At 42.4% G+C, this 17,106-nt stretch overlaps 4 protein-coding genes and 1 pseudogene across 4 annotated transcripts in view; all 5 read right to left on the bottom strand.

The window, feature by feature from the left end:
* Positions 1-17,106, bottom strand: part of LOC119889225 (protocadherin gamma-A11-like) — a 261,420-nt gene that overhangs the window by 33,543 nt on the left and 210,771 nt on the right.
* On the bottom strand, positions 607-3,316 carry LOC119889243 (protocadherin gamma-C5-like). Its single transcript, XM_038700161.1, has one exon. The coding sequence runs from the start codon at positions 3,094-3,096 to the stop codon at positions 631-633; it is 2,466 nt and encodes an 821-aa protein (XP_038556089.1). The 5' UTR covers positions 3,097-3,316; the 3' UTR covers positions 607-630.
* Positions 4,100-6,766, bottom strand: LOC119889236 (protocadherin gamma-C5-like). Its single transcript, XM_038700155.1, has one exon. The coding sequence runs from the start codon at positions 6,602-6,604 to the stop codon at positions 4,115-4,117; it is 2,490 nt and encodes an 829-aa protein (XP_038556083.1). The 5' UTR covers positions 6,605-6,766; the 3' UTR covers positions 4,100-4,114.
* Positions 7,456-10,427, bottom strand: LOC119889322 (protocadherin gamma-C5-like). The gene has a single exon (XM_038700242.1). The coding sequence runs from the start codon at positions 10,021-10,023 to the stop codon at positions 7,456-7,458; it is 2,568 nt and encodes an 855-aa protein (XP_038556170.1). The 5' UTR covers positions 10,024-10,427.
* Positions 10,757-13,511, bottom strand: LOC119889320 (annotated as a pseudogene).

Raw genomic sequence — 17,106 nt, 5'->3', positions numbered from 1 at the left:
CATTGTTAACATTTTACAGTGCTGAGACTGTGAGGGGGAGGGGGTAGATCTCATTGTACAATTCTACATGCGATTGGTGCACAGCATCCATCACTACCATCCAATACGAAGGGAGCTGAGCTTTTAAAGACACAGCTGTGCTTGTAAGAATCGGACTACATGCACTACTGTGTGATGGGTGGAAGATCCACCTTATTCCTCTGGTTTTACAATTGTGTTGCTGAAACAATATGCAATTTATACAATCAAAGAACATATATATTCACAGAGGAGTGTATGCACCAAATTAACAGACGTAAGCCAAGTCAAAACCCTGTCCTCTGTAATTAGGCATGTATGAAAGGCTACAGTCGTTCTTGAAGTCAGAAATTAATACTTTTAGTTATATAAAATAAAAAACACTTTGCCTCCATTACAATACCAGAGCCCTTAATAACAACATTAACTGAGTGTACAATGAACATAATAACACTGTGCTCTTTGTGTATGTTTCAGCATATGATAAAAAAACAAGGGTGAACTAGGCAGCTTTCAGTTTTTACCGCGAAAACATGAATATTTTAAAACAATCAAACATTACCATATGTAATGTAATTTAATAAAATATGATGTTGACAGTCCAATAAACCGTCATCTGCTCACCTGCTGGCTCTCAAAGGTCCAGGTGCTGTCGGGTAAAGACGCATCCAGAACACTGATCACCTCCTTAAAGTCAGTGGTGCTGCTGGGTTTAATCAAAGTGAAATCACTGTACTCTGACATCGGAGACATACAGGACCTGAAGGACTGACTCTGAGACAACATGTCTCCTCCCAGGACCTCCACGTACTTTATAGGTCCGTCAGTATTGAGTTGTATCTGCAGGTTTCTGTTGGGGTTCTTGTAATCATCACAGTCGCTCCGTCTCGTGCAGCAACTACCGCTGCTTCTGCTGTTCCTGATGCATTTAACCGCTAAGATGAGAAAAGTCAGCAGAGACAGCACGGACACCGAGGCCAGAGAGAGAATCAGATAAAGGGTGATTCTCCCAGTTTTCTTGCTGGGCTCGGCCGCTTTCTGTCGGAGGTCTAAGATGGGCTCATGGAGGCCGTCCTCCAGCAGGATGGACACCGTGACGGTGGAGGACTGGACCGGTTCCCCATCGTCCTTGATCTCTATAAGCAGCCTCTGAGAGGAGTCGTCCTGCTCGGACGCAGCGCGTTTAGTCCTCACCTCCCCTGTGTACAGATTGACAGTGAACAGAGAGGCGTCTGTGGCCTCCGCCAGTCTGTAGGAGATCCAGGCGTTATGGCCCGAGTCAGCGTCCACAGCCGTCACCTTTGTGACCAGGTGACCCGCTTTAGCGGAGCGGGGCATCCTCTGGTGAGAGAGGGAGCCCAGGGCAGCGGAGGAGGGGTAAATAACAGCGGGGGCATTGTCGTTCTGGTCCAGGATAAAAACATGGACGGTGGCGTTGCTGCTGAGAGACGGAGAGCCCTGGTCCTTTGCCTGAACCTGAATCTGAAACACCTTCAGTTTCTCATAGTCAAACGAGTGCATGCTGTAGATGCTGCCGTTATCTGAGTTAATGTAAACATAAGATGAGACAGACACGTCCTGCACTTTAGAGTCCAGTATAGAGTAAGAGATTTTGGCGTTTTCACCAAAATCCAGGTCAGATGCTGATACTGAGTACAGTATAGACCCTGGTACCCCGTTCTCTTTTAAATATACATTATAGGAGGGCTGAGTGAAGACAGGAGGGTTGTCATTCACATCAGTGATGCTGACAGGTATAATTTTCTTACTAGAGAGAGGAGGAGAGCCTGAATCAGTGGCTGTTATCTCAATATTATACTCTGAGAAACTCTCTCGGTCTAAAGCACCACTGGTAACCAGCGCGTAATTATTAGAAAATGATGGTTTAAGAGTAAAGGGAGAACGTTTGGGAAGTTGTAACGTCACTTTACCGTTATCACCGGAATCAAGGTCACGGACGCTGAGTAAAGCCACCACTGTCCCACTGCGAGAGTCTTCGGGCACTGAAGTGGGTTTTGAAGTCAGAACAATTTCAGGAGCGTTATCATTAACGTCTAAGACATCCACCTGCACATTGCAGTGACCCTCCATCTTAGGCAAGCCTTTGTCTTTTGCACTAATGTCTATTCGATATGAGGCTTGAGTTTCATGGTCCAGCTGGTTTTTCAAAAATATATCTCCCGTCACAGCATCTATATGAAACAATGACTGCACTGATGGTGGTGTGTGTATACCAAGCGAGTACTCAATTTCTCCATTTGGACCCTCATCTATGTCTGTTGCTTTTGTTGTAATTACAAAGGAGCCATTTGTTCTGTTTTCTTGAACAGCAATTTTATATAAAGCATTTTCGAATAATGGCACATTGTCATTAATATCAAGCACATTCACAGTTATTTTTGAAGTTCCAGACTTGACCGGATTGCCTCCATCCACAGCAGTAAGAAATAAATTGTGAACGGCTTTTTTCTCGCGGTCTAATGATTTATTTAACACCAATTCTGGAATTTTTCGTCCATTTTCAATTTCTTTAACTTTTAAAGTGAAGCACTCATCTTTGCTTAGTGTATAAGTCTTTAATCCGTTACTTCCTACATCAGAATCCTCTGCACTCTCTAAAGGAAAACGCACACCTACAACGGTGGATTCAGCAATTTCTATTATATGATCGTTTTTGAGAAAACTGGGAGCGTTGTCATTTACGTCTCTTATTTCCACTTCTATCCGGTGTAACTGTAGCGGGTTCTCTATTACTACTTGCAGAGGCAACACACAGCTAGCGCTTTGTCCGCATAAAGCCTCTCTGTCTATTCTGTCATTCACCACCAGCTCGCCCTTCCCCGCATCCACGCTGAAATACTGCTCACCAGCCTCAGAGGCGACACGCAATTTACGGTCAAAAATATCAGATAGTCCCAAACCCAGATCTTTGGCTAGATTTCCAACCATAGAGCCCAGTTCCAGTTCTTCTGGGATGCTGTAACGAGTCTGTCCGTTTATTGTACTCCACAAGAGAAAGAAATGATGCCACCAAAGAGTAAGCCATCTCCAGTCTCGGTATCCCATTCTCTTTGTCATCCCCGGTCCTTTACAATACGACGTTATATCCCATCAAAATATTGTTCCGAATAAAGAGGTCAATGTGAAAATCCATCAACGATGACGTATTCCAGAAATACCCATATTTATACATCACTGAGAAGCGAATTAAAGGTACATCATTTAATCGGAGTGTTTAAACGCATCCTCCTCTCCTCTCGGGCTCAAAGCGATGTAGTGGCTACAGTGGAGAGGATGGATGGGGGAGGGAGTAGATCTCTTTGTACAACTCCTAATGCCATTGGTGCACAGCATGCAACCTACATCCAATAAGATCGATGCAGCAATGTGTTTCAGACACATCAGCACTGCATTTCAAAAATGTATGAAATGGCACAATGGGATGCTAATTGCAATGAGCAATTACATAAATTGGATGCGTTTACTGAAAGATATGTTTCGTCTTTAAAATTATTATCATGATTTTAACTTTCCTGTAAATCCATTCATACAGCAAGGTATATAACTACATTCACATGTCTATGAATTAATCAATGTTGCAAGGTGTCTAATAATAAACTTCACATTCAAATAAATAAAATTAAAAGGAACATTAGACTTTCAGTACATGCTAAAATTTTAATTAGCCCAGATAGGTTATAGTACCATGAAACATCGCAAATACTAAAATGTATTGTACCTGATTAATTGTGCGCCCCTGTTTGAATCAATTATTCAATCACAAAACAGAAGCTCACATGAAGCTCCACAGCAGCTAATATCTTTATTTAATATATTTAGCGAGCTATTTCCGAAGAATGCACATGTTCTTAAGTGATAGAATCCTACATCAATCACAAAGTTCAGTGACACGCGTGTAGAAACACGATGGATATAAAACAAAACGCATGAGCGAAAGCCATATTGCTCTATTAAACATTACTTAAAAAATAATTTTGAAAATATAAACCTGAGTGAGATAATGCAGTTTGTATGCATCAAATTAACTCTCTCGATGACAGACAAGCAAAAAAAGGGAGACATAAAGAAGATTATTTTATTCTCTGCTCACCTGCTGGCTCTCAAAGGTCCAGGTGCTGTCGGGTAAAGACGCATCCAGAACACTGATCACCTCCTTAAAGTCAGTGGTGCTGCTGGGTTTAATCAAAGTGAAATCACTGTACTCTGACATCGGAGACATACAGGACCTGAAGGACTGACTCTGAGACAACATGTCTCCTCCCAGGACCTCCACGTACTTTATAGGTCCGTCAGTATTGAGTTGTATCTGCAGGTTTCTGTTGGGGTTCTTGTAATCATCACAGTCGCTCCGTCTCGTGCAGCAACTACCGCTGCTTCTGCTGTTCCTGATGCATTTAACCGCTAAGATGAGAAAAGTCAGCAGAGACAGCACGGACACCGAGGCCAGAGAGAGAATCAGATAAAGGGTGATTCTCCCAGTTTTCTTGCTGGGCTCGGCCGCTTTCTGTCGGAGGTCTAAGATGGGCTCATGGAGGCCGTCCTCCAGCAGGATGGACACCGTGACGGTGGAGGACTGGACCGGTTCCCCGTCGTCCTTGATCTCTATAAGCAGCCTCTGAGAGGAGTCGTCCTGCTCGGACGCAGCGCGTTTAGTCCTCACCTCCCCTGTGTACAGATTGACAGTGAACAGAGAGGCGTCTGTGGCCTCCGCCAGTCTGTAGGAGATCCAGGCGTTATGGCCCGAGTCAGCGTCCACAGCCGTCACCTTTGTGACCAGGTGACCCGCTTTAGCGGAGCGGGGCATCCTCTGGTGAGAGAGGGAGCCCAGGGCAGCGGAGGAGGGGTAAATAACAGCGGGGGCATTGTCGTTCTGGTCCAGGATAAAAACATGGACGGTGGCGTTGCTGCTGAGAGACGGAGAGCCCTGGTCCTTTGCCTGAACCTGAATCTGAAACACCTTCAGTTTCTCATAGTCAAACGAGTGCATGCTGTAGATGCTGCCGTTATCTGAGTTAATGTAAACATAAGATGAGACAGACACGTCCTGCACTTTAGAGTCCAGTATAGAGTAAGAGATTTTGGCGTTTTCACCAAAATCCAGGTCAGATGCTGATACTGAGTACAGTATAGACCCTGGTACCCCGTTCTCTTTTAAATATACATTATAGGAGGGCTGAGTGAAGACAGGAGGGTTGTCATTCACATCAGTGATGCTGACAGGTATAATTTTCTTACTAGAGAGAGGAGGAGAGCCTGAATCGGTGGCTGTTATTTCAACAGTATACTCTGAGAAACTCTCTCGGTCTAAAGCACCACTGGTAACCAGTTCGTAATTATTAGAGAACGATGGTTTCAGAGTGAAAGGAGAACGTTTGGGAAGCTGTAACTTCACTTTACCATTATCACCAGAGTCAACGTCTCGTGAACTGATCAAAGCCACAACTGTGCCACTTGGTGCGTCCTCGCGTACAGGACTGGGTTTTGAAGTAAGCACAATTTCTGGAGCATTATCATTTATGTCCTCTATGTCCAACTGTACACGACAGTGGCCCTCCATTTCTGGAGTGCCTTTGTCTTTAGCAGTTATATCGATGAGGTATGATTTAGAAGTCTCATAATCTAATGCTCCTTTTAATACAATTTCTCCTGTGATATCATTGATTCCAAATGTTGATAGCACAAAGTCTGGAGTGCGGGACCCGAAAGAATATTTAACTTCACCATTGAGACCATCATCGGCATCTGTAGCTGTCAGTTTAATCACAAATGTTCCTTTGGTGCTGTTCTCTTTTAAAGACACTTTGTACTCGTTTTCATTGAATAATGGAAAATTGTCGTTATTATCAAGTACTGTAATGATAATCTTACAGGTTCCCGATTTGACCGGGTTTCCCCCGTCTAATGCTGTCAGCAGCAGCTGATGGAGTGCATTCTTTTCCCGGTCTAATGGCTTTTCTAACATTAGTTCTGGGACAGCTTTACCATTTTTAGTGTCTTTAAATTTTAGAGAAAAATACTCGTTTTTGCTTAGAGAGTAAGTTTTCAAAGAATTGCTTCCAACATCAGGGTCCTCCGCGCTCTCTAGAGGAAAGCGTTTGCCAATTGCAACTGATTCTGGTATTTTAAGATTAATTTCCTGTGTAAGAAAACTAGGAGAATTGTCATTTGTGTCTCTTATTTCCACTTCAATTCGATGCGACTGCAAAGGATTTTCAACAACTACTTGCAGAGGTAGAACACAGCTGGCGCTTTGTCCGCATAAAGCCTCTCTGTCTATTCTGTCATTCACCACCAGCTCGCCCTTCCCCGCATCCACACTGAAATACTGCTCACCAGCCTCAGAGGCGACACGCATCTTGCGGTCAAACATGTCTGTTAGTCCCAAACCAAGATCTTTGGCTAGATTTCCTACCACAGAGCCCTGTTTCAGTTCTTCCGGAATGCTGTAACGTGTTTGTCCGTTTATTGTACTCCAGAAGAGAAAGAAATGATGCCACCAAAGCGCCTGCCATCTCCAGTCTCGGTATCCCATTCTCTTTGTTATCCTTGGTCCGTTACAACACATTAATTCCAATCGAGATCATGTTTATAACGATGTTGGAATCCATGATGGTAGATAATATCCCCAAAGAAACATTTCCACAATGTTTGAGCATGACTGTAAGCTAAAGTTCTTATGTTTAAATCTTAGAAAATGTGAGCTCATAGCTGTCTCCCTCCTCCAGCCCTTTGCATTCAAAGTGTTACAGCGGTAAGGCTGCATGGGGGCAGGGACTAGATTGCTTTGTACAGTTCTGAATCCTATTGGTGCACAACATCCATTTCCACCATCCAATGAGAGGGAAACTGATCGACACTCTTAAAGTGACAGCATCTATACCCTTTGTAAGCTTTCATGTGGAATGATGATGACAAATATTACTGAATGTCAAATACATGAGAAAGCCTCATAGGTGTCAAACATAGAAGATACATGAAAACCACTTTGCCATCAATGCCCCAAAGTAATTTAAAAGATAAAATTAAATTTTTCATCACAGATACTGTGGACGCAACAAAAATATTAAACAATCATCTAAAGTCAATATAACTGCATAAAGTAAATAAATCGAAAATGTTCTGACGTTACATGATCCTGGCTAAATTTCACAGTCGCTGTCCAGTCTCATGGTGCTGAATTGTTCAAATGAGTGTGCACACTACATTGATGCATGTCACTATTTTAACCGTCTCTGAATACATTTATTGCAAAGGGCTTAGATTTTCTCACATTCAAATCAAATCTAAAAAAGACATTGCGAAATCTAACGATGAAAACAGACAGGAAAGAGGGCAAACAGGCAGACCAACCGACCCATGGCCTACTGCAGACAGAGAGACAGATATATATCTTTAGTTTGCACAGTTGATTGACTATCACACTATGCTATGATCGAGTATGTCCTGTAATAAATAAACATAGCAATGTTTTCTTTCAATTATTAAGATCAATGGTTGTTTTCTGCTCACCTGCTGGCTCTCAAAGGTCCAGGTGCTGTCGGGTAAAGACGCATCCAGAACACTGATCACCTCCTTAAAGTCAGTGGTGCTGCTGGGTTTAATCAAAGTGAAATCACTGTACTCTGACATCGGAGACATACAGGACCTGAAGGACTGACTCTGAGACAACATGTCTCCTCCCAGGACCTCCACGTACTTTATAGGTCCGTCAGTATTGAGTTGTATCTGCAGGTTTCTGTTGGGGTTCTTGTAATCATCACAGTCGCTCCGTCTCGTGCAGCAACTACCGCTGCTTCTGCTGTTCCTGATGCATTTAACCGCTAAGATGAGAAAAGTCAGCAGAGACAGCACGGACACCGAGGCCAGAGAGAGAATCAGATAAAGGGTGATTCTCCCAGTTTTCTTGCTGGGCTCGGCCGCTTTCTGTCGGAGGTCTAAGATGGGCTCATGGAGGCCGTCCTCCAGCAGGATGGACACCGTGACGGTGGAGGACTGGACCGGTTCCCCGTCGTCCTTGATCTCTATAAGCAGCCTCTGAGAGGAGTCGTCCTGCTCGGACGCAGCGCGTTTAGTCCTCACCTCCCCTGTGTACAGATTGACAGTGAACAGAGAGGCGTCTGTGGCCTCCGCCAGTCTGTAGGAGATCCAGGCGTTATGGCCCGAGTCAGCGTCCACAGCCGTCACCTTTGTGACCAGGTGACCCGCTTTAGCGGAGCGGGGCATCCTCTGGTGAGAGAGGGAGCCCAGGGCAGCGGAGGAGGGGTAAATAACAGCGGGGGCATTGTCGTTCTGGTCCAGGATAAAAACATGGACGGTGGCGTTGCTGCTGAGAGACGGAGAGCCCTGGTCCTTTGCCTGAACCTGAATCTGAAACACCTTCAGTTTCTCATAGTCAAACGAGTGCATGCTGTAGATGCTGCCGTTATCTGAGTTAATGTAAACATAAGATGAGACAGACACGTCCTGCACTTTAGAGTCCAGTATAGAGTAAGAGATTTTGGCGTTTTCACCAAAATCCAGGTCAGATGCTGATACTGAGTACAGTATAGACCCTGGTACCCCGTTCTCTTTTAAATATACGTTATAGGAGGGCTGAGTGAAGACAGGAGGGTTGTCATTCACATCGATGATGCTGACAGGTATAATTTTCTTACTCGACAGCGAGGGAGAACCTAAATCACTGGCTGTTATCTCAATATTATAATCGGAGACATTTTCTCGGTCTAAAACACCACTGGTAACCAGTGCATAATTATGAGAAAACGATGGTTTCAGAGCAAATTGAGATTTCTTGGGAAGCTGTAAAGTTATTTTACCGTTGTCACCGGAGTCAAGGTCTCGAGCACTAATTAAAGCTACAACGGTACCATTAGGCGAGTCTTCGCGTACTGGCTTTGAATGAGAGGTGAGTATTATTTCTGGGGCATTATCGTTAACATCTAAAACTTCAACATGCACAGTACAATGCCCCTCCATTCTCGGGCTGCCTTTATCTTTCGCACTTATGTCTAATTCATAATTTGCAGTTGCTTCGAAATCTAGTTTTCCTTTAAGAAATATTGTTCCCGATATATGATCGATACTAAAAACAGAGAGAACAGTATCTGATGTGTGCGATCCAAATAAGTATTCTATCTCCCCGTTTTGACCATCATCCATGTCTGTCGCTTTTGTTTGCACTATTAATGCACCTTCTGCAGCATTTTCACTAATTGACACTTTATACATCGTTTTCTCAAAAGCTGGAACGTTATCGTTGTTGTCAAGAACTGTAATAAATAGCTGAGCGGTCCCTGATCTTACTGGGCTGCCTCCATCTAGAGCTGTCAAAAGAAGCTTATGAGCAGTCTTTACCTCTCTATCTAAACTTTTTGATAAAATTAACTCAGGGACTTTCCTTCCACCTGCAACTTCTTTAACTCTAATATTAAAACATTCATCTTTACTGAGAGTGTATGACTTTAATGAATTACTGCCAACATCTGGGTCTATGGCACTCTCTAAAGGAAAACGAACACCTAAGCCCGTAGATTCCGCCACCTCCAATGTGATATCATTTGATGGAAATCTAGGTGCATTATCATTAATGTCTTGTATTTCTACCTCAACACGAAAAAGTTGTAATGGGTCTTCAATTACAACCTGCAGAGGCAACACACAGCTAGCGCTTTGTCCGCATAAAGCCTCTCTGTCTATTCTGTCATTCACCACCAGCTCGCCCTTCCCCGCATCCACACTGAAATACTGCTCACCAGCCTCAGAGGCGACACGCAGCTTACGGTCAAAAATCTCAGATAGTCCCAAACCCAGATCTTTGGCTAGATTTCCTACCACAGAGCCCTGTTTTAGTTCCTCCGGGATGCTGTAACGAGTTTGTCCGTTTATTGTACTCCACAAGAGAAAGAAATGATGCCACCAAAGCGCCTGCCATCTCCAGTCTCGGTATCCCATTCTCTTTGTCATCCTTAGTCCGCTATAACACATTAATTCCAATCGACATATTGCATTGAACAATGCTGAAATCCACCCATCGCAGATATTACTGCAATATAATAATTTCCATAATTACTGAGCATGGCTGTAAGGTAAAATATAAAAATGCCCTATTGTAAAATACGAGCTCATTGTTGTCTCTCCTCTAGCTCTTTGGATTCTAATGTTACAGCACTGGGGCTGAATGGGGGCAGGGACAAGATTGCTTTGTACAGTTTAGAATCCTATTGGTGCACAGTATCCTCATCTACCATCCAATGACAGGGAAACTGATCGACACTCTTAAAGTGGCAGCATATATTCCCATTTTGCCCCTTCACTTTAACCAAAAGACAATTTTTAAAGCTCATGGCACGTCAAAGTATGTAAAGGTAACATATATCACTGTAAAATTAGGGAGTTTCTTTTAAAGAGAAAGAAAGAAAGATATAGAAAGAAAGAACAAACAATAAGCCTGACCAATGCAACTTCAATCACAATCTATACAGTGATAGTTTTTTTTAATGAATCACTTTAAAGAAGCATACAGAATACGATTTTTTTTCTGAAAAGACTACAGAGGAAAACACACGCCCGCACACATACTTTGATCATAAGCCTTTAAGCACCGCTGCATTACACAAAGGGTCGCTATCCACCATCGCGGTGCTAAACTATTCAGAAATGGCTATGGAAATGTATGTGAGACTATATTGACAAATGTTTTCAACACATTTAACTGTTTCTAAACACAGTCTTTAACAAAACGATAGATAAAAATCTTAAAATCTGCATTTTGTTTTCTGCTCACCTGCTGGCTCTCAAAGGTCCAGGTGCTGTCGGGTAAAGACGCATCCAGAACACTGATCACCTCCTTAAAGTCAGTGGTGCTGCTGGGTTTAATCAAAGTGAAATCACTGTACTCTGACATCGGAGACATACAGGACCTGAAGGACTGACTCTGAGACAACATGTCTCCTCCCAGGACCTCCACGTACTTTATAGGTCCGTCAGTATTGAGTTGTATCTGCAGGTTTCTGTTGGGGTTCTTGTAATCATCACAGTCGCTCCGTCTCGTGCAGCAACTACCGCTGCTTCTGCTGTTCCTGATGCATTTAACCGCTAAGATGAGAAAAGTCAGCAGAGACAGCCCGGACACCGAGGCCAGAGAGAGAATCAGATAAAGGGTGATTCTCCCAGTTTTCTTGCTGGGCTCGGCCGCTTTCTGTCGGAGGTCTAAGATGGGCTCATGGAGGCCGTCCTCCAGCAGGATGGACACCGTGACGGTGGAGGACTGGACCGGTTCCCCGTCGTCCTTGATCTCTATAAGCAGCCTCTGAGAGGAGTCGTCCTGCTCGGACGCAGCGCGTTTAGTCCTCACCTCCCCTGTGTACAGATTGACAGTGAACAGAGAGGCGTCTGTGGCCTCCGCCAGTCTGTAGGAGATCCAGGCGTTATGGCCCGAGTCAGCGTCCACAGCCGTCACCTTTGTGACCAGGTGACCCGCTTTAGCGGAGCGGGGCATCCTCTGGTGAGAGAGGGAGCCCAGGGCAGCGGAGGAGGGGTAAATAACAGCGGGGGCATTGTCGTTCTGGTCCAGGATAAAAACATGGACGGTGGCGTTGCTGCTGAGAGACGGAGAGCCCTGGTCCTTTGCCTGAACCTGAATCTGAAACACCTTCAGTTTCTCATAGTCAAACGAGTGCATGCTGTAGATGCTGCCGTTATCTGAGTTAATGTAAACATAAGATGAGACAGACACGTCCTGCACTTTAGAGTCCAAGATGGAGTAGGAGACCTTCGCGTTGGCATCCGTATCAGGATCACTTGCTGAAACTGAGCACAAAATCTTCCCAGGAGCATTGTTCTCTTTTACATAAACGACATAAGAAGGATGGGAGAAAACGGGCGGGTTGTCATTTACGTCTAACAATTCAACAAGTATTACTTTTTCACTCGATAATGGGGGTTTTCCAGAATCAGTAGCACTTATTGTGACACTATACTGGCCATTTCTTTCACGGTCAAGTGGCCCATTTGTCACCAATGAGTAATGGTTAGAGAACGAGGGATTTAACCTGAACGGGGATTTGGAAGACACCCTCAACGTAACCTTTCCGTTGTCACCCGAATCTGGGTCTTTTGCACTTATCAATGCAATAACTGTTCCGGTTGCGGAATCTTCTGGAACAGGTGTTGTTAAGGACGTCACAATTATTTCAGGAACATTGTCGTTAATGTCAACTATTTTAATTTCGACACCACAATGCCCATCCATCTCAGGATTACCTTTGTCTTTGGCAGTTATGTCAAATCTATGAAAGGAGTTAGTTTCATGGTCTAAAATTCCTTTGACAACAATAGCTCCAGTAGAAGGTTCAATGTCAAATAACGATAAAATCAGATCTGTAGTTTGCTCTGCAAAAAAATATTCAATTACTCCGTTTAGTCCTTCGTCTGCATCTGTAGCTTTAACATGCAATATATCAGTTCCAGGTGTTGCCTTTTCGCTGACATTAGCCTCATATACCTGTCTCTCAAACTGTGGCGCATTATCATTAATATCAAGTACTATAACTGTAATTTCAGATGTCCCTGAGCGCACCGGATCTCCTCCATCTACAGCAGTGAGGATCAGATTGTGTACAGGCAGCTTTTCTCGATCAAGCGGTTTTTCGAGGACCAGTTCAGGGATTTTTCTTCCATCCTTGTGGTTTTTAACAGTCAATTTGAAATTATCATTTTTGCTTATGAGGTAAGAGCGTACAGAATTAGTGCCGACATCGGAATCCTGTGCACTTTCCAAAGGAAACCGCGCGCCTGGATTTACCAGCTCTGCAATTTTCACCACTTTCTCCTTAGTAACAAAACTAGGAGAATTATCGTTTGTATCTGTATTTCAATTTCAACTCTATGTAACTGTAGAGGGTTGTCTATAACTAGTTCCAAAGGCAACAAACACGACGGTCTTTGTCCGCATAGCTCCTCTCTATCTATCCTATCAATCACCACCAGTTCTCCCTTCCCCAAGTCTATACTAAAATACTGCTTACCAGCCTCCGACGTTATCCGCAATTTACGTTGATATAGTTCAGAAACAACCAAACCCAAATCTTTGGCTAGATTTCCTACCACAGAGCCCTGTTTCAGTTCCTCCGGGATGCTGTAGCGAGTCTGTCCGTCTATTGTACTCCACAAGAGAAAGAAATGATGCCACCACAAAATCACCTGCAAGACAGGCAGTTTCTTCCACATTATTCCTCGTTCCATAAATCCCATATCTTTTCACTCCGACTCAAACTTCTTAACTGATTATGTATATAAGGTCTATGATCCAATGTCGATGCGTCCTCATACATAACAGTGACAGTCATGCTTTATGTCTGCATATGCATCCCTCTCCTCCTGTGCAGAACATTGTAATGGCTAAGACGCCAAAGCTACTCGGCGAGAGGGAGTAGATCTCTTTGTACAGCTCTGCATGTCATTGGTGGACGGAGAATACCCATTTCCACCAATCGTGGCATCAGTAAATGTCTACAGAGTAGTGACGTAAAAGTAAGATCCATATAAAAATTTCCGGGTGATTGAGATTTATAATATGAAATATTATTACACAATTCATTAAACAGCCTCACCATCAACTGCAACGATTTAAAATGTGTATTTAATTTCTCAAATATATATATATGTAGACTATATTATAAAATAATTATCTATGAAAGTAGTAGATAATAGATGAGTTAGTACAAATAACTGAAGACTGATCATTATATGATAACTCATATAATGATTTGTGTTCATCCATCTGTCCTCTTGTCTTTATGTACCTGCATGCATGCACATGCCTTTGTGGTTGACAAGGCTCTTCGTTGCCTTCCTGTGGCCAGAGAAAGCCAATGCAGCCTGCATACGTCATTACATCTTCACAGCTCTCCACAAGCCTCGGATAAATAATTCTGTCAGCAGCCAACGAAAATACCCGTATGGAGGTCTGTAGAGCAAACGAAAAGGGAGGGGAAGCGCAGATGGTGTAGGGAGGCGTTTACTCCCGGTCTCCCTCTCTCTCTCTAATTCTCTCTCTAATTATGCACTATCCCTCCGCTGGCAACAGGCATTATACGCTTATATACGAGTGGTGAAATAATCCATTACAATATATATAAATTAATACGAAAAATAAACTCAGGAAATGAGTATTGATCATAGTCATCTGCTCTAAACGGAGGTGGGCGACAGAGGGAGATGTAGAGAGGCAGCAAGAGAGACAGCGAGAGGGAGGGGAGAGCGCTGGTGCTGATTTCAGCACCACAAATGTGGACAGCGCCACACAGGCGGCCAACTGCTGCTGCTGCATGCTGAGAGGCAGCCAGCCTCACAGGCTCTCACTGAAGACAGCAGCCAGCCAGGAAAACAAAATCTCAACCTCCTCACAATTTTTTTATACTGAATAAATAGAGTAGATCTGCCAGAAGCACATCTAATAAAATTTCACTGCTGTAAACACAGGAAATGAAAATAATGAAGGTGAATACAGAGTAAAATAAGCTCAAGAATATATTGTCACACTTATAATCAAGTTTGTATATTATAAAAACATATTATTATGCTATCTGTATACTTACAATAATATACTTATGGTGTGTTATAGTATGTATAAAGTGAATTTGATGCTATTTTGCTACTAGCCCAGTATGTTATTTCCAGGGCTGATATTTGTAGGCATCAAAAAATATACAAAGTGGAAACACATGCATTTTATTCACACTTTAAACTTCATGTTAAGATATTGCATGCGTTCACTATCAGGTGTTGAACTACAGTACAAAGTGTTGAAGTAGAATAGACCTTTTTACCAAACCTTACTACTGATATTTTATCTCCATCCAATCTACCCATTCATCTATTTTCTATACCCACTTATCCTGTATAGGCGGGATCCTATCCCGCCCGCACAGGACAGGAGGCAGGGTACACCCTGGTCAGGTGGCTAACACACATCAACATCAAGCAGATTTACACTCACACAGACAAAGGGGAGCATGCACACTCCACCAAAAAGGACCCATCTAGCCATATTTGAACTTGTCGTGAGATGACAGTGCTAACCACTGTGCCACACCCCATACAGTCATCGTTCAACATGATAATGACTATACAGTTAATGCATACTTTTAATTACCCTAACCTGTATCAGATGAATTGACACTGAATGATTAGGAAAAAAATCTTTTTTTCTAATCATTCAGTGTCAGTTCGTCTTAAGCAATGAAACACAACATTCCATCTATAAATACGACCCAACATACAGAATGTTTAGGTTTTCTTAAGACTACTCTGTTAGATGTTTGTGTGTCAAATCAGTTGTATGGCATGTTTTAAAGCTGTATGGTGTCTATTATATTTTTCTAGTATTTGTGTACCTCAGTTATAAATACACTCAGTTGCACCTAGCTAAAACTAATGCAGTCTGATACAACAGCCCTGCAATACATTGTGTGAAGGTTATAATATATAAAAAAAGAGAGGTGTTGATTCAACTGATACATCACTTTGGGTGCTGTTGAATTGTATTATGTTATACTGACAAGTGTTTCTATTATTTTGTCCCCTCAATTTATATAAATGGGAGCAGGATGAAAAACAGACACACCTCTATGCATAATGCAATACAGTTCAACAGCAACTATGTGTACTTAAACTAAAAACTGAGCATATGAAGAACACCATACAATAAAATTACAGCATCAAAAATGACCATAGAGTTGAATAAACACCTTCTTTATTTACCCCCTGACTAAGTTTTAATCAGTCTCCTCTATTATGTTAGAGTACTATAGTTAGACTTGTGAATGTGCTCTTAACATACTATATTTGTGTCACATAGACTGCATTTTTCTAAACTTTTACTTGTGTTGTACTTTCTTTACCCACTGCTTTGTGCTTTCTTTTATTTAACGACTATAATGTCATGCTTAATGATGGACTAAGTGCTGGTACAGTACTTCTTTCAGGCACAAGTTACTTTAACAGCTGTTTTTCCCTGCTAATACTTAAACCACATAAGCCTGTTAGTGGAGAGAGATGTCCAACTTATTCAGCATGTGGTCAAATGTAATGTACTTTGGTACCTTGAAAAACAGGGTATTTACAAAGGAAAAGAAAATGCTGAAATGCTCAAAATATTTTGAGATTAAAGTGTAATTTATCATTTAATACCCAGAGAAAGGTATTACAATTAGATTCCCCACTAATCTACAGTATAGATTGTAAAGTAGGTCCATGTGATAATAAGTGTAATTCAGTGTAACAGCCCAGCCAGATAAAACACAATGCATCATATTTTTAGCATCAAGCCACTCACACTGTCACACTTGATCTGTTGCCAAAAATAGGTCCTGTTATCAATGCCTGACTGAAGCAGCCATCAGTGGTGATAGATATTTTGTGAGATATGTGTTACTGGTGGAAAATCTGATAAACCGCTTGATGCATGTGTAATGTTTGGACACGCATCACCTCTATAGTTTATAGGATATGTGTTAAATTGTGTCACTGCGTGGCGATCTAGAGTAGGATCTTCAGTTCTCAGTGAATCAGTAATCGGTGCTGCTTGTTTAATCATATATGTTTTGTATGTGTTTAATGGCTGTGAACAATATAGATGAAAACTATTTCTTACCTTGTTTGGTGAGTCAGGATTTAACAGGAGTCAGGGAGGAAACAGGAAGACGCACCAGGCAACAAGAGGGACACATGAAAGAGAAAAACAAGAGAGAAAGGATGTCAGTTAGACTGGTGGTCAGCATACAGAGTCTGGTTTTGGGAAGTACAGCAACCATCCTACTTAGCGCGTGGCTGACAACAAATGGAGTTGTGATTTTGTGTAGTGATTCATAGTGTGTGTCATTTCTGTTGATTTCTGTTGAGGATAAATTGTCTCTCATGATTGGACAAAAACAGGATGATGTATGTTAACATAAGCTAATAATGTTTCAAAATGTGGAAACAATTATGTGTTGTTTGATCTGTATCAGCCTCCAGTCAGTGTAATGATGATAAGATTAAGCACCCATCAGCACATACACAAACAAA

Source organism: Micropterus salmoides, unplaced genomic scaffold (assembly GCF_014851395.1).
Source record: "Micropterus salmoides isolate LMB-PRFRI ecotype aquatic unplaced genomic scaffold, ASM1485139v1 Ms_hic_scaffold_5, whole genome shotgun sequence".
Classification (NCBI taxonomy): Eukaryota; Metazoa; Chordata; class Actinopteri; order Centrarchiformes; family Centrarchidae; genus Micropterus; species Micropterus salmoides.
This window is presented reverse-complemented; position numbering and strand designations above follow the sequence as displayed.